At 39.4% G+C, this 22,722-nt stretch overlaps 1 protein-coding gene across 1 annotated transcript in view; it reads right to left on the bottom strand.

Moving 5' to 3' along the window:
- Positions 1 to 22,722, bottom strand: part of pdia5 (protein disulfide isomerase family A, member 5) — a 55,129-nt gene that overhangs the window by 11,131 nt on the left and 21,276 nt on the right. The window contains exons 4-14 of the mRNA XM_040148512.1: positions 20,621 to 20,704; positions 20,427 to 20,472; positions 17,723 to 17,815; positions 16,730 to 16,790; positions 15,730 to 15,797; positions 13,662 to 13,753; positions 10,586 to 10,657; positions 8,253 to 8,389; positions 1,918 to 1,988; positions 1,008 to 1,171; positions 322 to 452 (exon numbers count right to left, since the gene is read on the bottom strand). Of these exons, the coding sequence (XP_040004446.1) occupies positions 322 to 452; positions 1,008 to 1,171; positions 1,918 to 1,988; positions 8,253 to 8,389; positions 10,586 to 10,657; positions 13,662 to 13,753; positions 15,730 to 15,797; positions 16,730 to 16,790; positions 17,723 to 17,815; positions 20,427 to 20,472; positions 20,621 to 20,704 (1,019 nt within the window). The remainder of the gene's footprint in view (positions 1 to 321; positions 453 to 1,007; positions 1,172 to 1,917; positions 1,989 to 8,252; positions 8,390 to 10,585; positions 10,658 to 13,661; positions 13,754 to 15,729; positions 15,798 to 16,729; positions 16,791 to 17,722; positions 17,816 to 20,426; positions 20,473 to 20,620; positions 20,705 to 22,722) is intronic.

The raw sequence follows: 22,722 nt of genomic DNA, 5'->3' as shown, positions 1-22,722 counted from the left end.
TACGCATGTACACCAGTTAAAACCCAGGATATGATCACAGCAAGTCCAACCGAGCACTTGGTTTTAAAAACTTCACACATACTAAATATTTCGATCAAAACAGTCAAGCATATGAAATTCAAGATGAGTTGAATGACAAAGATTTGCAACAAACAGCCGAGTTACTTAGTGCAAAAGACCATATTCTAGAACTGAAGCCAGACTTCCGGTTTGTCAAAATTGTCTAGTGCCGATTACAGATGAGCCTTTCAGGAGTAATTCCAGACCTTTGTATAGTGTTACTTAATGGGTGTTAAATAGAGCTATGAATTAAGCTCTTACAAGGAGCGTAGAACATGACCAGAGCATGTTTTTTCTTCTTCAGTGCCTCTCGGAAATCCTCTGATCCAAGATGGCTGACGCTGGAGGGCTTGTCCTCCCAAGACTGCTCTGGTGGAGGAGGTGCCTGTGGACTAGTGACATGAAACAGAGTAAAAGGATATTTATTATTTATACAATAAGGAGTGAAAACACTGCTTTACATCTATTGTAGGTGGTAAAAGAAGTGTAAATAGAGATACAGAGTAAACATATATAGCATGCCTGTTTCCGAAGACGAAAAATGGTAACACGGGAATACTAGTGATATAATAGAACACTCAATCAATGAGACTTTATGTCAGCCTTATATCAAACAATGTCTGTAGACCTCTGGTCGCAGACTTTTCCTTTATGGAGCCTATAATTGCCACAGCTGGAATGAAGTCATCAATTCAGTTTTGGCAATTATACTTTTCATCAATGTGAAAAGTCAATTGCTTTTCAGAGTGACCCTTTCCGAAGATTAACCTATTACACTGGGAGGACATTTTGTAAAAAATGTTGCAGCTAATCAAGGCACAGAGAGTGCAGCTAAAACGTTTAAGCTCAGGACTAAATTTCTGCAATGTACATGAGTCTGAGTCTGTGTCTAAATGTGTTAACTTTGCATAGGCAGCGTGTATTACTGATCTTATCTTATTACTTACTTTTGCATGAACTCGATGATCTTGTCTTTGTTTCGGAGCTGTGGCAGCGTATACTTGTCCTCACCTTTCAGGAAATACTTAACAGTTGGGAAGCCAGAGATCTTGAAGCGATCCCCCACAGCCTTGTGCACTGTGGCATCCACAGCTGCCAACACACCCGGACTCTTTGAAGAAATAACAATAGCAAATTTTAAGTCACATGGGACTTTGGTAAAATAATAGCTATAGAGAGATCTGTCCAATTAGACCAATACATGTCCCTTAGACTTTACCCTTTACATGACACCAATTAAAACCACCTACTTTGGAAACAGTCCAAGTTTAACCTTTGCAAACGAGCGCACAGAGCTTTTTGTGTATATAAAAGTGTTGCATTAAAAAACACTAGCAGAGTAGTAAGGAGGAGAAAAATAAATGATATGCTTGGCCTTAAGGGCTCACGGTGAGAGAGGCTCCAGTCCATCTATATTAGATAATGCCCATGCTTTTCCCCATGACCTCCAGAGCTGGGCAGAGAGCCACAAGGAGAAGGTCCAAGTGTCAGGCCCGGGGGACTCTCATGTATGAGATAATTGCTACAGTCACCAGACTTCAGTTTTATAGGCCCTGCCCCTGGCTGGGGAGTGTTAGATTACCACAGAGGACATAACGGTGGAGAGGAGAGGTGAGGAACACACCCGACTAATCAGAAACACATCGAGATCTGGGCTGTTGGACAGACTAACCAGCGGGTCCGTTGCATCTGCCAACAGCCTTCAGGCCAAAAGGAGGGATTATTCTGATCTGTTAATGAGGCGTGTAGTTCTATATGTTCATCAGAGTGTGACAAGTGAAAAATGAACAAAACACACAGGCCTACAGACATGCATACTATGCACACATAAACACAAGCAAAGGTCATGAAACTTACATCAGCACCCTTGTTGAGTATTTCAGCAGCTTCATCATACTCTGGCTTCATCTTCTTGCAGTGGCCACACCCTAAAAGATTCAAATCACACATTAGAGCCTGACTAATGACAGATTTCTGAGGCTAATATCAATATGTGAGAGCCAAAAAATTGATTAACAGTGTATCTGCCAATTTTTCAGTTCTTATTAAAAAACATTTTTGGTAATGGTGTCTTAAACCTTGTTATCATTTTAGCAAATATACATTCCCAACAGTAAACTTCATTCATTATACATAAAAACTAGAAATAAAAATAAATCAAAATGTCAACAAAAATACATAAAAAATACACCCTACAGTAAAAACTTTTATTCACATATGGGCTAATATCAACTGATATTATCAGCCTGCTATCTAAAACAATCATATATCAGTGAGAGTAAATAAGACAGATGAAGGAATCACCTCTCAGTTTTGCAGAACTTCCAATATAAATGAGATATAACTATATATTCCTGAAGAAATGATTTCCATAAAACCAACGCTAAGAACTATCTTGGAATCTTGCAATCTTTGCACAACGTTACATCCACGGAACTGTTGTGCCGTATCAATGTGTCAAAAAGCTGTACTTCTCCGGTGTCTTGCTGTTTCACCCTCGTTTGCCAGGGGATTTACTGCTGGCATGCTGAGGGTGAAACTGAATAAAATGACAAGAGTCTCATGTTTACCAGGAGAGTTAAGTTATGTCTAATTGCTTACTATATGTTTCACTCTCAGGCATGGGTGTGTGTTTGTGTCTGAGTAAGCATGTTAGAGGCAAACTGAGTGAGACTAAGAGCTGGGTGTGAGTAAGTGATGAGTACAGTAGTTAAAAGACAGAGAACACGAAGAGGACAAATGGCGAGGGAGAGATGGAGGGGAAACGAAATGGTGGAGGTGTGGGTAGAGCTGGGCGATATGGTTGAAATCAATAGTCCATTGTATAAAGCCGGTTCAAGGCGAGAATGTTGCACCTTTATTCTGCCTCTTTGTTCTGTATAAGAGGTATGAAGACGGAATGGGCAGCATTGTTGTTCTGCCTTTAAGTCGGCAGCAGAGGTAGTCACAGAGAGTAATTGACGTCTGCGTTACCTCTGATTCTGGAATGATTCCGTGGGGCAATAATATTGATTCTCTTGTACGGAAAGTAGCTAAAGGTTTGTCCATAAAGTCAGTAGATTTGTTGCTGGGTAAACTCCAACAGTCGGCCATCCGACCGATGGTGTAACCTCATCACTCAGTCCGTCAGTCAGCAACAGACATTCATGTTTATAGGGCTTGCCCCACTGTTGAGGTCCAGCCAAAAATATATATAATTAGATCCATAAGAAAGTCAGATTTACAAGAAATCACGACAATACGTAAGTAATGTTTGTAGACTGTAACAGCAAAAGGTGGCTACACACACAAAACTTATTTGACAATCTCAAGCAGAACCACTGGCTGAGTACAAAGAGAGCAGGAAATCAAAGTCGAAAGGCTGATGTGAGGTCTAAACAACTGAAAAGACAAACTACGGTACATTGGCACAACCCAGCATAACCAAATCATTTGGAACTTCTACTCTTGTGCTTGTGCTGTGACAGAAAGAGCAGAAGATGGAAAGACATTTCTGAAGTGTTCATGTTTTGTTTGGTTAAAGATAGGATGGCACAGTTAAAAAGGAAGGCTTCAAAGTCGGACTGTAAATATAATATCCCTAAAAGCAAATGTTTTTCAAAGATAGCACTCCCAGATATAAACGAATAGAGAATATATATATATATATATATATATATATATAAGAATATGTATAAAAGAATATTGTGATAACACAATAGGTGAAAGATCTTCACACTACTATACGTTGAACACAGATATATCCTTCTATGTTGTTGTTGGTTAAATATTTTTTTGTCAGATTGTTGTTAATATTATTGCAAAAAATAGCTTGTATAATCATGACCCAAATTTACAGATGACAAAGGTGTATATCTCATAAAATGATCAAACTGATGTTCCATTAAACACATTTTTTTCAACAAAAAAAAAAATCACAGTCTGATTCCACTGACAGTCACTACATGATAATATGAATTATCACACATCTCTAGAAAGGGTAATGGCTTTTTCAACTTGAGAGCAAAAACTCAAAGTGAATATATTCCATTACTTCTCGATCTCTCAGTTCTGTAATTAAGAAAGAGGGACAGCATTAGTGGTGTTTTGGCTCTGCGTAACTCTGTATTATCTGGAGGTAGTGGTAGGTGTGTGTGTGTGTGTGTATTTGTATGTGTGTGTGTATTTGTATGTGTGGTGTGTGAACGTGTTTGCAACAAATCTGTCTGAGCTCCAAACATAATGAATAAACTCCATGTTTGGTGTGGAGGTGTGTTTAATATTGCATGAGCAAACTGGCAAACATTTTATTTTTGGATCTAAAATGACTTTCAAATACATAAAATAATATTTGTCTCGCACAAAGTACAAGATGTTTTGTCTTAAGATGTAATGAATATGCTGTTTGATCAGGGATGAGCAGTGTGTGAGTGTGTGTGTGTGTAACAAACCTGGGAATCCTTTCTTCAATATGCCTTTAAAAAAAACAAAAAAAGTTGCTTCTCTTTCAACTGAATCACTGTAGTGTGTGATCATGCAGATTATGTTGAGGCTGAACAGTAGAAACAGAGTTACTAAAAGGACTGTCTGACCCTTCAAAGTGATGAGTAAGAAAGAAAGCCCGATGTCTGTCCTGTGCTCTGTGTCGGCCCTGCTCGGCATTCAGAACAAGTGGTGCATGAGTGTGTGTGTGTGTGTGTGTGTGTGTGTGTGTGTGTGTGTGTAAGAGGGCGGGGGGTCAAAAAATAAAACGGAAATATTGCTGATGCAGACTGAGAGTGGGGGAGAAGAGATCAGAATCAGGAGAACGAACAAACTGGACACACACCCTGAGCTGTAATAAAAACTGATGCAAGCTGAAAAATAAAAAGTGTACAGCTTTACAGCAAATGTTTGATGTTAGGGTGTTGTAAGGTCAACTTCTCTGGGTCCACTGCAGCAGTAAGCTGAGCCTGTGGCTACTTAATAAGTGGCCATACAGGAGAGATATTAAAATCAGACCTAATAACTTCCTGATGCACCCACTGCAGCCCAAACACAAACATTCAGGGATTAAACATTGCCACTTACAGCCATTTCTGCTGGAAAAACATTCTGTATTGAATGTTTTGCTGTGCTTTCTCCCAACAACACTGGCAGAGAGGAGCTTTTGTTTTGGTCCGGGACATAATCAGGTTTACTCTGGGAAACGGTGTTTAGTTGCAGGGTTTGCCGCCGCATGGAGCTGCACGCAAATAACCCCCACTGATTGCTGTTCAGAGGACAGTGAGAATGGCTGTGCTGAAAGGTGGACAGAAATGCAAGCTGATGGTGGTGGTTGGGATACCATTAATCTCACTCTGACAGCAAGGCCATTAAGAAACTGCACTGAAGCAGCAAGGCTGGTCATCTGTGTGTTTGTGTGTGTGTGTGTGTGTGTGTGTGTGTGTGTGTGTGTGTGTGTGTGTGAGACAGACAGATATATGCAGTGTTATTGTGGGTATTAAATATTTTGTGTCATAGGGTAAAATATGTGTTTGATATGTGTCATAGGTGTAGAGATGTTCATATCTGTGTGTGTGTGTGTGTGTGTGTGTGTGTGTGTGTGTGTGTGTGTGTGTGTGTGCGTGCAAACCGAAAAGATTTGATGCAGCTTGTTTCAGCTGACTGCCCTTGATTTGAGTTTGTGGGTGACTGGCTGCTGGCCGCAGGGTGAGTCAACTGCAGGACAAGCGTCTCGGAAGCTATGACGGCATGTAGGAACAGGGGGGACTTGTCTGCTTCCTGCACTGTTCAAACTCACAAACACATTTTTCTGTACATTCAAGATGAGGATGACGATAAAATGTTTTGATCCCAAGGGATTCAGTATTGTTTTCTGCCCTAGATAACTAGTAACTGCACAAACAAATGACACTAAAATCATCTCTGCAAGTTTGCTCGATAAGGCGTCTGCAAATGCTTTTGCAAGTGGTGATATAAAAGTGAGAATATGAGAAATGATAGCAGTTCAAAGGCAGGATGGATAGTTAAATATAAACCTGAAACCTTGAAAAGCCCTGTATGATTATTAAAAAAGGTTCAATTTGACAACAGTATGCTCTTTTGATACTAGAAATTCTCTCTTTTTGGGAAACTTTACTTCTAAGTTTGTTTCATTTATTATTAGAAACTTCTAACAGAACACAGATTTCAGTGAGTATGCTAATTACCTACACTTAATGCATTTCATATACTGCCTGTTAAAGCTACGTAGCTGTGCACTATGGTAAACCATTAGCCCACACACCTGACGAAGCTAAATTACTTGAAGGGGGTGAGTTTGGTGCCAATCATACCTGTGATCAATTGGCCAAGTGGAATTAAGACATTTGGGGAAATGTTTTACTAAGGGTTACAGAGATAGCTCTGTGATGTGTTTAGTCTACCTTATTACAAAAAACTGGAAACAGGATTAAACAGGCAGGCTCCACCAAGGCTAAATTCCAACAAGTCCAAAGTTGAGGAGGATTTGCATGCATTTCACTTCATCTTACTTTGTCTTGCGTAATGGTTGTTTTTACTTTCCAAACAGAGATTTCATGATCTGATAAATGAAATTCTGGCTCGGCTTTTCCTATTCAGTGGATCATAACTATAGAAATTCCAAGTCATGAAATTTTTTGTCCTGCCAACTGACAGGTTTTTGTTTAGTTAATCAATCTGAACAAAAAATATTTGCAAAATATTTTTGGGTTTTAGGTAGAGAATAACAAATACTTGATGTAGCATGTCCCACTGCAGTGTGTAAGTGTTAAGGATGTGTTTTAATCAACTCAAGTGCTGGAGAGTGTGTTTGCCCTCTGGGTGGAGTGCAGTGCTCTCGGCAAACTGGAGGTAAGAAAGCTCTGCAGCAAAGTATGTGATGAAATTTTAAAAACAATAAATCATCATTATGGTGAAGCTAGGGGAAAAGGCCCGATTTTTATTCATTTATTTTATTATTGTGGAGACTGAGATGAGCACAGAGAGAAAGGGAGCAGTTGGAAAGGTAGAGAGAGGAGAAAGGGTGAGGAGGTGATATGGTCAGATGTGACACGGTAACATAGAAAAGAAAAAAAGTAAAAGGTCAAAAAAATGGTTGCAATACAAGTTGAACTGCGGTTTCTAGCTGTTGCAATCAGAATGCGTTTCTAGATGGCGTAAATCTATTAGCATGATTTTACAGTTATTGGTTGGACACATTTATCAACAGGCAATATCTCCTTTGGACATCTCCCTCACATGCAGGAGGGCTGGATCAAAGCAAAGCAATTTGGACCTGGAAAAAACAATCTAGCCCACTGACAAAATCTTGGCATGTTTACCAAGTTCTGCGTAACGGGGGCAGCATGGGGCGGGACTAAGAATGACAAGCAGGTGCAAGTGAACCATACTGGCAACAATGAAGCATTCTTTGTGAGGACGAGCTCAAGAGTGAGCGTGTGATGCAAAAAGCTGAAGTTACTGCAGCTAGCTTGTCTTTTGGGTTTGTTTTTCCTCTCCGGTATTTGGTTACTTTCTCCAGCTGACTGTTAATAGTGTGCATGACAGCGAAACATTGAGGATTGTTTGACTAAATAACAGTTATGCCCAAGAGAATCTGCAAGAGAATGTTTTACACAGCAGGAAGGAATGTGAAACTCTTCTGACACGGCGCCGCACATATTTTACAACTGGAACTATTTTCTCTTTTGCAAGGACTATCTATGTATTTCTGATGGTGAAAAGAGGGTTGAGCCTTTAAAAAAAAAAAAGAAACTATATATTTGGGACCTGTCTTTTAAGATTTACACCTTCAGTGGGAACCAAGGAGCTCAGGGCTGAATTCTGCAGACAGTGTGGGGAAGTCTGAAGTACTGACAGACAGACTAATGCAGTGATGGTTTTGGTCTTTTCCTGGGATTTGTTGACAATTTAAAAAAAAAAGAAAAAAAGAAAAGTAGTACGGTCCTTAGTCCTTAATGGCCTCTGTCAATGGGATTGTACTACTCTTTTGGTGCTTATTAATTCATCAACTGAACAATTCTGATAATTAATTAATGTCTTTAGAAACTCATTTGCCAAACATTTTCTTGTTTCGGTAGTTCAAGTATGTGAATTTGCTGCTTTGTCTTATTTAATGTAATTGTAAATGGAACATCTTTTCAGTTTTGGGGTGTTGGATGGATGATTAGTTGAAGTCCTGCTCCTTTTTAACATGCTTTCTTACTCACAAGGGGCATAGAACATGACCAGGGCTGCGGGATGTTCCTCCAGGAAGCTGTCAAAGGACTCATCGGTCAGGTGGAAGACTGGGGAGTCCGTCTCCGACCACGGCACCTCAGGGGTCTTCGGCTGAGGGGGCTGAGGGCTGCAACAGGAAAGGAAAACAGAAAGACCAACAGAAATGGGTTTATTTAAAAAGCAGACAAATCCTAGGTGGCATGTAATCTGTATGGAGCAAAAATCAGAAAAATCAGACACAGCTGTAACACACACTCCACCCAACATGTGACACACACACACACACACACACACACACACACACACACACACACACACACACACACACACACACCTGGACCAAAGCAGCCCTCCCTTGATGACGGAGCAAAGTGTTGCAGCGCCAAGAACGAATGGACACAGATACAACTACACGCTCCCTGCACTTATGCACACATAAACACAAAAGTCATTTAAAAAGACACGTATGCACGCACACGCACACACGCACGCACACACACACACACACACACTCCCCTTCTGCAATCTTTTCTCATTATCACACACTTTGGCCTAAGCCAACATGCTGAAGCCGCATGAGACTAGATCTTCTAAAAACACTGGAATTGTGCAACTGGCTTGCTAAGAGATGCTGCATCTCCTCCAGACACTTATCTTTTATCCAGAATGTCATCTGTCTAATATACACTATATCTCTCTGATACATAAACAGTTCAGGATCAGGGTTTATTAGGGACTGAAGCTACACTTAGGCCCTGACATCTTTGTTGCTCGTCTTTGTTGTTCCGTCCTGCCGCTATGCAACCACACCCCTTTTGTTGTACTCCATTAACGGTGTAACAGTGCTGCAGAGGACTGATATGATCATCAAGGATACTGACTCGTCCCTCTACTTCTGTGTCCACTTAACTGCCCTGAAACTAGACTCTAGGGTAAGTGAGTAAGGATCAGTATCAAGTAGATGTCAAGACATGTTATTATAATCTGCAACATACGGAAGCAAAGGAGCTAAGTATTTCAATAGCTTGGTTTGAGAGTAACTGTCAGACTCTGACTTCTATTGTTCCTGTTGGCAAAAAAAGGAATGATTTATGCCGGTGAAAAAGGGTGAAACAACTGAAACTGAGTGGGGAATCAGAAAAACGAGACAGCTGATTCTGAACATAGGAGAAACGTCATCAAAACTTGGGAGGCGAAGTAGGGGTGATAAATGGAGAAGAGGAGATTAAAAATCTGTGGCACAGAATGCTACAAAAAAAAATCACCATGGCCCCAAAATCTCGAAATATGATTGCAACAAATCAGACTATTCTGGAAAAACTTTTCAACACCGTTAACTTCAAAAAACCTTTTCAGCTTTTCCCCAGCTGAAGAATCTACGGATTAAAAAAGGGTTTGACGCGACAAACTGCAGATATGATGGGGCTCGCAGGAGGCCAGTCTTCTATCTTTTTACCATATGAAACATATTTAAGTGCAAATTAACAATATAAATTTAACAGTGTACAGTCAATCCCGTCATGTAACAATATTTTTTCTTTTTGTGCCAAAAAGAAGGGAAGAAAAAGAAAAAATAATGTATGTGGGTTAAATTCCATTTCACCACGGTTTATTACTTTTTAAAAATATTGAAATATGAGGCGCAATTATACTCAGAATTATCACTCAATTTTAAAGATGCAACCATTTTGTCAATTTGATTGCCTAAATCTCCAGCCTGGCAACCACTTCTAAATTATACTGTTGGGCCTTGAATAAGCAGAATAGTAAAAACTTGGGAAGGAGGTGTTACACCTCTGGGCTAAAGAGACTGCTGAAATACATCCTCTGCCTGTCTCGCTCTGTTTCCTGTGATGGCTGTGAAAGCCCAGCTCTGTGCCCTCTGGATGCAACCCTGTGGACAGTCGTGGATTTCCTGCCAGGCCCTTAACACAAGTGGAAAAGGGAGGTGGAGGAGAGCGGGAAACAGGAGAACCAAGCTGAGGTAGGAGACAGGGAGTTACGGGCGGAGAGCGTGGCCCAAGATGAGAACGAAAAATGAGACAGGAGGAGAGCAGGTGTAGATTGATAACACTGTGCCGAGGTGAGTCTGGGTGAGGAGAGGCCAGAAAAGGTGTGACGAAGGACAAAGTGATGCCAGACGTTTAAGGTGAGATGTACAAGCAGTTTACTTATTGTAGTAGACAAAAGGCAGAATATAGTTTGGAAGCTCTGTGTTGTTGTTCTAAAGCTAAAATAAAAACAGCTTTTGACATATACATCTGGAATTCAGTACTTGTTAAATGCATCTTAAGAGGCTGAAATTGAGTACGACCATACTCACTTCTTCATCCAGTCAGCGATATCCTTGGCTGTAGCTCCGTAGTTTTCGTAGTGGTAAAGGAACTTCCCCTTCCTGAGAGACAACAGAGAGCAAGAATAAGATGATCTCTATACCATCTGTCAGCAATGGACATAATGACGGTGTGGTACTGGTCAAAGAGTTTTCAAAAAAATGCCATGGTAATTGTCATTTGATAGAATACAACACTTCATGATACCTTACTTAACAGATTATATTTGTACAACATGTATATCTAAAGGATTACTCCCCTGAAAATCCTCCTTTTGAGTATCATAAAATCACTGCCTGTAGTAATGAAAGGTGGATCTGAGAGGTTTGTAGCTTGCAACTCGGCAGGTACAGTCAGCTTAGAGAGTGTATACATTTCTTAAACCACTCCTGTAGCATAATACACTTCTACACTAACCCATATAATATATGTTTAGTATATTACACTCCTTCGAGCTAAGACCCGTAGCTATGAGGAGGAGACATTGCAACACAAAAGCAGCATATGAAATGATTTAATTGTTTTGAACCTACTCAACATAAGTACCACCAGTAAAGGGATGGATAATGCTGCAAGAGTGGTTTGTGGTTTCTTTGGATATTTTTTCCACATTAAACCGTTACTGGTTTTAATCAAAGCTGATTTCAGCAGTGGTCCTCCAAAAGAACCATATTTCCAAGCCTAGAGAAGGCTAAAGAATAAATAAGAATAAATAAAATTTGATTATAAAAACATCCATTTGCAGTGGAGTATTCCTTGAACAAATCTTCTGAAACGCAACAGTTAATTATTATATTAACAAAATGTAGTAATTTAAAATCAGAACATATATGATCAAAACATAAACAAGAAAGCCTAAGAATCTGACCAAGGATTCGGTGACAACATTTAGTGCTTTACAGTTTTTGTTACTTGATGCTATGGACATAACTCTACTAAAAAAGTAGTGAAGTTTGACTTATCATCACTTCCTGCAGAACTGACACTGAAGAAACCCTGTAATCCTGGTCATGTTTGATGTACAAAAAGACAACATTATATAACCCAGTTTCCAAGACAAAGAGCTGGGTCAGACTTTTGGGAAACACAACAGCTCTGAGCCAAAAAGAGATGTTTTATGAGGGCTGACAAAAGGCAGATGAAAAGTTCAGCAATTGATTGATATTCTTTTTTCTGTCTAGTATTTTGCATGTCTAGTTTAAAATGTATATAAGTAATTTCAGGAACCTGTCGTAATGCATTTGAAATGAGCTAGAAGCATCTTCTCAGCTTTACAGGCTGAAAATATTCAAAACGTAAGCAGATTTTCTTCACAGGAATGACTTTATCTTCTCTACTCGCTGTGACTAAATGAAGGCTAGAGAGCGGATGTGGTGGCTCAGCCCAGTGCCCAAGGATCAGTGTCACAAGTAACTGGGCAGTGTGATTCTGCAAATACAGAAGGTGAGGACGACTGCAGTTACAGCTCCCGAGATACAGAGTGGACACTATTAAAGGTGATACACGATTACACACGCTGGATTTGGAGGCTAAAACTTGCATTGTACGTGAACTGTGTACTGTGGCGGAGGGTGGCTGCTTGGAATTCAATCAGAGAGATTTATGAACAAATCTATTTGCTTGCTTTATCTCTGCTGCTGTAAAGTACGCCAAAACCTTGTAAAATCAAGTTGAGGAAACGTGAAATAAATGTCATTTGGCCAACAGTTTTGAGTGTTTTTCTCTGTTAAAGGACACCGCAAGGATAAAGAAGCTGAAAATGTTTCACTTTTATTGGTTAACTGATACAAAGCTGTAGTGCACCACTGCATTGGGTAGTGAAAAGGTAAAAGACCTTGAACACTTGGTCTTACAGCGGGTGCAACAGCGAGATAACTCCAGCAGTGTTGATGCCGATTTACCCTGCAGTGATTAGCTGCTGTTTATCAGTGAGGGGCTCATTACTGAAGCCAATGGGCTTGGATGGTCGTTAGCTAGCCCTGTGCTGACACTAATGTGCTCCTGGCTAACAGACTGGCTCCAGTTTAGCTACACGAGTGCATGGGCATGCACATGTGACCTCATTCACACATTACACACACTTATGCACACAAGAAAGAAGTGCACGCATACTGACTAACCACAGAGGCACTTAATCAGTCCCGGTCTAATTAAAAGGCCAGAGTGGAATGAGAGAATGTTTAATGTGAAAATGGGGTTGATAAAGCTGGTGCAGGAGGAATAAGAAGCGGACAAAAGAGCGTGAGCTACAGAGCACCAGCACGCAGTTTATAACACTGTAAATATGAGGACAGTGCTTCTGTGCTCTGGCTGGGGGGTCTGCATTAACAAACACTATCAGTCACACACTCAGACCCTATGGTGTATGTAGCTACAAGCTTTGAGTTTGTGTCTATGTGAGTCTGTACGCACATTTAGACACTAGGACTTATCAGTAAACTGAAATGATCAGATGACCGACATACAAATCTTCCAAACACTAAAAAGAAAAGCAGACGCCAAGTTCTAAATCAACTGCACCATGCGGCCATAAGGTGTTCTTGAAGATGAAAAAAACTTTGGTACAGTAAATTTAAAGCCTTTACTTAGTTTGACATATAACTAATTAAAACTGCTGACTTGTTTTTAATCTTCAGGCAGACAACAACTCTGCATGAAAAAAATGCAGCCTCTCCACTCATTTCAGTGGCGCAGCTGCACTTGCACAGTATGATTCCTGAAGCAGAGTGCTCTGGCAAAAAAAAAAAAAAAAAGACGCAGCGTTGTTCAGCAAAAAAGTTCAACTTTGATCAAACTTTTGCCACAATACAATGCTTTGTCTCTGGCTACTGCACTGGCCAGTCTACATTGCTCACTTTGTCCAAACAAAACTCCAAAGCTATAACATATCCAGTTTACTTTCATAAAAGACAAAGAAAAGCAGCAAATCCTCTGAACCTTGAGGGCCATCTTTTCAAGCTTTAAGTCTGCTTCCATCATGTCTGCTGGTTTTTAAGAGGCCTGGGCTACACTTTGTGTTTGTCTTACGTTCTGAGCCTTGGAAGTGAGCAATGAGCCCAAACTCACTCAAAGTAGCAGAAGGTCGGGTAGCCTTTGACATTGTACTCCTGCTTGAGGCCGTCGAACTCTGCCGGGTGCACATTCATCCCTGCCAGCACCTTAAAAAATATCAAATAAAGGGGGAAAAGGAGGCATGGATTGTCAGGGAGGTGAAGAAAAGAAAAGGCAGAGAGCCAAGAAAGAGAAAGGACATCAAACATCAAAACAGGTTGGTCATCATCAAAGGGCTCTGAAATAACAAGATGGACTACTCAAAGTATGAAAAGAGACTACACTGTGAAACAATATATACATAATGAATGTTGATGAGCAGGCTGTATTCAAACACTCCACTTTGTGTGATCAACTTTAAATGACATTTCAATTTAAGAAACAGACATAAGATGAGAAAAGTGCTTCAGTCACACTGAAATAGGCAGACATCTGATTTTAGACATGATTAACACAAATAGTGTGTACAAGAATGCCTACCATTCTTGGAAAAAAAATTCTATGCCACACAACATGACAAATAAGTATAAAATCCTTCCAATACAGACATTTCTTTCATAAAAATCAAACAACAGCAACTTCCCAGGTTCTCTCTGAGGAAATACTCTATTGTACAACACCCTGTTCATAACAAAAATATCTAGAGGCATGTGAATGAGTCATGACAAGCTCTCTCTGCCTTCTCCACCTTTGTACAATTGACAGTGTACCTCAACAATATCCCTATTATATAATATTTGACAGAATTCGTATATAGAGATAATACTGAATAAACCTAAAAGACACAAAAGATACAATCAAAGCAAATCCCCCCCATTCATTTGCTAGGTTCTTTTTCTTTTTTTTTAGCTATTTCAGTCTGACAAGACGCAACACTTCAGAAATCGCCTTTACATCTTCCTGTGTCCATGACACTGAAGCAAGAAATGCGTTTACAGCTTGGCTGACCACTAATTCAGAATTCAAACCTTTCACTTGGCCACATCACTATTAATCTCTTGCAATACTACACACACTTCCAAAAACCTATCTCAGCCTCACACAAACACAAACCCCTCTATTTCATTACTCATAAGAATGGTCTAATAATCAAACAAACTTGCAGTTAATTATCTTTTCATTACTTTCCAGCTTCATGTGAGGCAAACACGATGCACTACTCTACTTCGCCCTCTCCTGAGGCAGCTGCCTTTCTCTGCTCTCACTGTACGCGATGTTCATCCTCAGACTTCTTCTGGTGCTTGAGGAGAAGTGTTTAAAAACACAAAAGGTTTGTTTCCCTGTGGTTGCTGTTGTGTGCATCTCTCCAGTGCTGTTAAAAACCATTTCATCAGCTGGGAACACAGCACAAAGCCCCCACACCCCCGACCCCCCTTACCAAGTTTGCATTCTATTGTAATACAGCCAGTCCGCAAACTAACAACATAGGTCTTTAGGGAACCCATGAGGCCAGGGAAGGGAAAACATTGGATGAAAACAGGAAATTTTAGTGAGTAAACACAAAGACTGTGTGAGACTAAACTGACATTGAATCTATATAGAGGTTGTAAACAGCTGGGAAGACACTAGCCCTTAATTGTGGCTGCAGGTGCAGGTTAAAAACCAAGCAAGAAACACATTTAATATAGTCAGTGCTTATAGAGCTGTACAAAACTAAACCAGCACTAAATTCATTAAAACCAGATTGCTGGGCAAGAATGGTAGGCTTTTGAATGAACAACTGTGATTGATCTGGTGTGTTGATGCAAACTGAACACAGATAAAGTATAAATCAAGTGTAGCAGAGAGTGGATCAAGGCCATCTGGGTTATTATCCTACTGAATCAAAAACCTATGGCACAAAAGTTGCTGAGGTCTTCTACTTGTGAGAAGTTTTGTAGGAAATGCAACCAAGGATAGCTTTCATTTAGGTCAGGATGACAGACTGTTCTCTTGCAGATTGCCAAGGTAACAATCCAGGCACTCACTGCTGACACATCTCATCTAATCTGCAAACATCAGAGAAGGACGGCAGCAGATCAGAGAAAGTTAACGCAATAAGACAGTTGACCAAGTGTGCAGGGGGAAGATTCAGCAGACTTACATATTTTCCTTTTGTCTCCGTGGCAGCTTGCTGAAAGACGGGCTGCATTCTTTTACATACGCCGCACCCTGCAGCCAAAACACAGAGCAGAACACCAGAAGTTATTACAGAGAACTCAGTGGTGACCAACGCTTTGACAGCATGGATGCGAATGTCGAACGATTTCCCATCGCCTGCCAGGGGCTGCTGTGAAAGATATGATGTACTGAAAACCACTGACCATAATGACTGAGCACAAAACAAAAAAAAGCCATTGTTTAAAGAATTTACTAATGAAAAAAATTTCAAAAAAATGTTCAGCAAAGCAAAAAAAAAAATGTTAAAAATAATGAGTGAAACGTAGTAGATGGGTCATTTAAATTTATTTTTTTGTATTTATTTTCTACAGATTTATTGTAATCGTCATTTAACGCAGACAACTTTTCAACTGTTTCCAGTTCAAAATTTGTGAAGATTTGCTGCTTTTTTCTGTTTTATATTGTTTTTAATGAAATGCCTTTGTGTTTGGCTTTTTGGTTGAACAAAACAAGCAATTTGAAGACGCCACTTTGAGCTCTGGGAACAGTTGACAGGCAATTTTACAGATTTTCTGACAAAGTGAAGGATTAATTGAAAAAATAATTTAGAGATTAATCAGTAATGAAAATACTCATTTTGTAGTCCTATTCTTTATTATAAAAACTGTAGGATATTCAAAGATGAGAAAGTGTGTTTACAGGTATGCTTTATTTAGAAAAACACACTGCAGTATTGATTATGATATTGTAGTATTGCCAAGTGTACCTCAGTTTATTGATCTAGTCCACATACTGCATACGCTCTCTTCAAAGGAGGCATCTTTTACAGTTACATTAATTGCATATTTTCTGGACAATATCTACTGTCAGTGTCTCCTGGTACAATGTCTACTAATCACAACATGTTGAAGCAGTCTAGAAAGGACAGGACCACTTGTACCTGTTACTGGGAAGTACTGAACACTGATAATGAAAAGACTCACAGGGAGCATAGAACATCATGAGGATCGGCCTCTCCTCTTTCTTCAGCAGCTTCCTGAAGTCCTTAAAAAGAGTGAGAGAGAATAGTCAAGAACATGATTAACAGTCTTTATTATTTATAAACAAAATATAGGTGCAACATCCCTAATATTGAGTCAACCTTAGTGACAACGACGACTACAACAGCTTGATTCCTCTCATGACTTGCTGCAGGGTTGTCTTCCTAAAGTGCCTCTCTGTTTAGCATACAGAGCTTTAAAATAATTAAGCACACCACCATCTTTGCTTCAGTAGTTGCTTCTCAGCAGTTTGACTGTGCATATTACACAGAGTCATCAAATCAGCAAAGACAGGGGGGGGAAAAAAAAAAAAAGACTTTCTTCTTCGGAGAGCAGGTAGATCAGCCCCCATACCAATTTCTCTGCCTCATCATCACCTTCATGAGCTCAGCTACTTCCTAAAAATCCCATAATCAGCACAAAATCATTTGTTGACACGCTCAACAAGACTTCAGGCATGAGTGGATGGGCAGGAGAAAACCGACAGGAGTGGGCTTTCAAAATGCAGTGTATCTGTAACGTATTAGCTGTCAGGCCGCGGGTGAATGTGTGGCGGGGTTTCGAAAAGAGTGCCATCTGACCTGGCTGGACGAGAAATGACTAGAAAATGTTTTCTAGGCTGTACGGACAGGGCTGTTAGTAGTTTTAGTAGATGTCATGAACTACGCTGAGCAGCTCTTTCATCATAAAGCCCTGTTATGTTATTTTTATTTTGCGGACACGCTACTGTGTCAGCTTCAGAAGCTGAGGAAACCTTCTATGAGACGGGACAGGAGAGGTGGTTCCAGCATTGCATTATATGCTTTCTTGTTGTCTTGTAATCACAGTAACATGAACGTCAACTGCACGGTTAGTTGATGACATCAATTAACTCTGCAGTGGAAGATTCTTTACAATTTATCCAAAGCCCAAAAGGTTGTTTAGGTCACATCTTACTTTTTCTGTCTCTATGTGGACAACATCTTTTGCATCAGGGTTCTCCTCCCACAGTGGTGGTCCTGATGGGTCTTTCAAGAACGCTACCATGGACTGAATGGAGGAAAAACAGAAAAACAGATAGAAATGTCAGAATGATGAATCTTTGAGAATCTTAACAAAGGCAACTATTAGATCATGCAACCATTTGTTGCTGGCACAAAATTAATCTAGGAACAATATAATGACTGGGGATGATTTTCGTGAGCGTCGCACGAGTCACTCCGTTAGGCAGTGCTAGATGGAAGCTCATATGGACCCACATGTTTGTGCATCCTAGAGTTGTCAGATCTATTTCAGTACCTTTTAGTGTCTGGTAATGGACTTGCTAAAGCTTCCTGTAAATACATTGAACAATATGTCTGCAGAGGCAACAGCAGGAAATATTTAATTCAGTGGCACTATAACAATGACAGTTTGGACACAGGCAGAATATTTAATGATTATGATGTTATTGTAGGATCACTTTGTAATGGTTTAAACTAAGACTTTTGGTGATTTATTGTTTCAGAGGTCTTTCCATCTGTCAGGGGAATATATATGGGCAAACACTAGCAAACAAAATACTAAAATCATTGCAGACAAATAGAAATCACCAACAGGTGTCAAATTTCCTTATGACAGGTTTCACTTAAGCTCAGAGTACAAGCCGATAGAGGAGGTACTTTTAGAGAATCTTAATTAGGGCACAACAGTTTATCCTTTCTATATCGAAATCACTATTTTTAAGAATTTCAAACTGCAAGACTGCAATTTTACATTATAATTTACATACAGTGTCTTAGGGTGAAAGAGGGAAAGTTTTAGATGGCAACCATTGATTTCTTTGCATAACAACTGCAACCAGCAAATTTTGTTATTTGTAGCTAATTAAAGTTAGACTAATTCCATAAGTAAGTAACTGTATAATGAAACATGTCTGTTGTGTAATTTATCAGTGTATACAAGTATCTGCACAATGTATGCTTGGTCAAAGATGGTTTGCCAGAGAAAGAAGTGAAACTCTGTACCATTTTCCTCCTCTTCATAGGAAGTCTGCTGCTCTAGCCTATGGCAAGCTAAGACAGTGGCGTAGTTTGTAGAAATGTTCAATTTAAATTTTGGTTTTACCCCGGGCAAACAATATAACATTCTAAGCTGACGGCAGACATCTGTGAGATCATGAAAATACCTAACGATGCAACCCGCTGCTGGATAACAGGTGAAATTTTAATGTTTGATTTTGATTTGTGACTATCACAAATTCAGATGGAGTTCTGACGTCACAAACAGTTTTGGAGGCAATAAAGTCATTTGTTGAGTCTGTCTGGAATGCTAAAGTTTGTTGAAGCAACTGAAGAGCAGACCTGACAGCAGTATCACTAGGGGCTGTCAATCAGACATTAAAAGCTAAAACTTGTCAGATGTGACTTACCAGCAGTTTATCATTAATACCTTAAGTGGACACATACTCTATGTAGCTATTATCAGGAAAAATAATTACTACTTTCAAATGACATGATAATTTTTTTTTAATATATTGAGTAATATCATGTGTAATGCTTGAACCTGCAATATCTGTTTTTTTTGGCCACTTGATGGCAGAGGAAACAAGATGTGAACGAAACATTGATCACATTTTAAGCTGATATTGCAAACCTGTTAGCAAACAGTTGCTTATTTATACATCCAGCAGTTACAGAGAAACATTAGCATTCATTTGGAATCATGTATCTGCCCAACTGGTGAATGTAAATTCAATATTCACTCTCTTTTAGCTCTGTTTGTGATCTCTATACCAAAAAAACTTTCTCTTTAACTGTTAAATTTAGTTGCTAATTGTGTCTGTCTGCCATTTTGTGCTGAGCAGCTGCCTGTGGTGGGTGGAAGCAATGGAACAAGGGGTGAGAGTGAATCAAAACAGTAAAGTTGAGGGCCTGACAGCTAAACAACGAGATGAAACTCACTATAAAGCTCTGTGAAGACAGTGAGAGCTGCAGATTCGAGTGATACTTCTGTGTAAGTTCATTACTACAAGAAACCCCCTTCACATTGCCACACTGTTGATACATTATTATACAACATTCACTATACTGCCTTGAATTAATATCCCGCTAAATGTGACCTGCATTGGTATTTTCTATAGAACACTAGCTAAGGTTACATAAAATCTGTCTTTCTCTGCAACTGACTCTGAAAAAAGAACCACAGAGAACATAAAACATCAAGCAACCACAACGCTGTATCTAACTCTTTTCATGTAGAAACATGATATGATTATGCTTAAAAACCTATACAGACCTATGCAGACCATCAATACAGGCCTGTAGAATACAGGCCCCCTAGAAAATAATCAGAATTTAAATAGCAATATTAGTCAGGTACAACACATTTATACATTTTCCCTAAATTGTTCATCCACAATTTTAAAACAGGCAGAGAGAAGTTGCTCTTATTTAACTAAACTAACAAACTGAATGAACACAGACACACTGGGGATCACACAAGAAAGTATAATATGGTTACATAAATACATAAATAAATAAATAAATAAATAAATAAATACCCCACCATGAATGTGAAGAGCCATTGGTAAATACTAGACAGACACAGACTAACTGTGGTGCACTTGAGCTGAAGGCACTTGTAAAGTGTAAAGAATGCTGGATTGTGGTTGAGTACTCACCTTGAAGGTAGCGGGCCTGTTGTACTCTGTGTGAAACGTCCCATCTCTGCAAGACACACCAGGCACATTGCTCACAACAGCAGGAGGAAACAGTGAATAACATGGTTCTTAAGCTGTGAACTTGGTATTACTTTCAAGAAAGCAGCAACCTGTGGAAAAGTGTCTGATAGCGAGCTGAGTACCTGGTTACTCACTTGTAATGTAGCAGCTCTGCTCCTCCACGTTTGGTGCTTGGGTCCACCTTCACTTTCTTACAGAGCTTACGACCTTCTGAATCTCTGAAAGGGAAAGATTCAAAACACACACGCACACACACACAAAGAACAAAACAAAGAATAGTCAGATTTTCAAAAAACTCAAACAATTAATCCAAAATTTAAACTCTATATGAAGAGAAATGTTAACTACTATAGACTTAGTTATCACCAATTAGCTATTGTAATGGGTCATCACAGAAACATTTGGCATTTTTCGCTTTTATCCAGAGTCCTGCCTTTTCTTCCAACAAAAAAAAACTTATTTAAACTCTACTTGGTGAAACTGTAGATGTGACAGAACTAGTAGGAGATTAAATGTCTGAGCATCTTTTCATGTAAGGCAACATTTTTCTGTCTACTTTATATAATAAACATAATTCTCCCTCTATACAGTAACTACTTACTAAATTCATTGTATTGGTACTATTATTCATATATTCATTGTTTGTATTACGTACTTAATTATGTTTAAACATGCCTTGCCAATATGTTTTTTGGTCACAATATCCTTCCAATAAAGCTTCGCTAAAGTGAATTTAGAAAGGATAGAAGATGCTGTACGATTCATTAGATCAATTTAATCACGTGTACAGTGTCAAACAGGGCTCCCTGCTCCGTTTATTAGTTGCTCCAATATGCACACACAAATACATACATCTGCAATGGAAATGCAATGTTGATTACAACCTATACTGTACTGTGCGTATGCATACAGAAATTCTCTGTTTGATAGTGGCTTATTTTTGTAGTTGGAAAAGGGCTATAGTTGCAAAGGAAATAAATATGCATCTAGCCAACTACACATACTTCACACTTGATACAATGAGGCACTATCAGCAGCATGACGTACTGTTCCTCTTCTGCAATAAAGAGCAAGGAAAATATTCATTAATTTAGAGAGAGAGAGAGATTGAGAGAGATCTCTGCAGGCGAGAAGGCCTACTGCTAACAAATTCAAAGAGGAGGGATTCAATTATGGCTCCCAGATCTGCAGCGAGCCAAATATATGTTCAGTGTAGTTTTGCATTATATGAGGAAGAGCATATCTGTGTGTGCATGTTTTGACAGACAATATTTCAGGTGATGACTATGTTCTTAAAGCCATATACTGCTGACTCATAAAGGCAGATGGCACCAGTCAGGCATACCAGGAGCAGATGTGACCTTGACACTTGGACATGACGCATAGTCATCCATTCAAAACCAGTCTGCTGCCTCTAACTCCCTGAAACACTCCCACAAGTAACGCAGTGTACTCAAAATGCCTCATGCCACATAGATTCCCGAAACTATCATTTCAAGGAAACCCTTAAGCCCTCATTCAAAAACTTTATTTTAAGAAATTCTATCCTAAAAAATGTTGTTGTTAGATGTCATGTCAACTTTCCATGTGTTTTGTAATTTGGCAAAGTAAAATCAATCCTGAAGACAGTCACAACTAAATACACAATATGGCGGCAACAATGCATTGGCTGTCTCCAGGGGGAACCGCTTTTCTTCTGCCTTTGCACATTGCATTAAAATCTTTTAATGCAAACATCCCAGCTGAATATTGCACCTAAATATCATTGGTCACCTGATAAAGATTAGCATTCACTTTCCACTTCTCTTTGAAGTAAATTATTATGAAATATACCAAACATTTGCTGGTTCCAGCTTCTCAACTGTGAGTTTTTGCTGCTTTAGTCTGCTGTATTTTATGTAAGGCACTGGGACCTTATATAATACGTCTGACTGTTCCTTTAAAAGTTGTCAAATACCTAAAAAAAAAATTCTTTCCTGCTTTCTAAACTTTATTTCTTTATTTCTAAAATATTTTTTTGAAGACACATCTTAGTATAGTGTTAAAAACTGAACTGAGTGTACATTGCTGGCATTACATATGACCAGTAATTGTTAAATGGCAATTTTTGGAACGACGTGAAGGGGGCCACACACCTTGGTACGGGCCAATTGTTCAGCCTCTTACTCTTTTGGTCATACGTACACAGTAAGACTGACTCAGAGACAACAGGCTGCATGCCATTATGTTTCTAAAC

The sequence above is a fragment of the Xiphias gladius genome, chromosome 16 (genome assembly GCF_016859285.1).
Source record: "Xiphias gladius isolate SHS-SW01 ecotype Sanya breed wild chromosome 16, ASM1685928v1, whole genome shotgun sequence".
NCBI classification, from domain to species: domain Eukaryota; kingdom Metazoa; phylum Chordata; class Actinopteri; order Istiophoriformes; family Xiphiidae; genus Xiphias; species Xiphias gladius.
The sequence above is the reverse complement of the archived record's forward strand: the minus strand, read 5'-3'. Positions and strand labels throughout refer to the sequence as shown.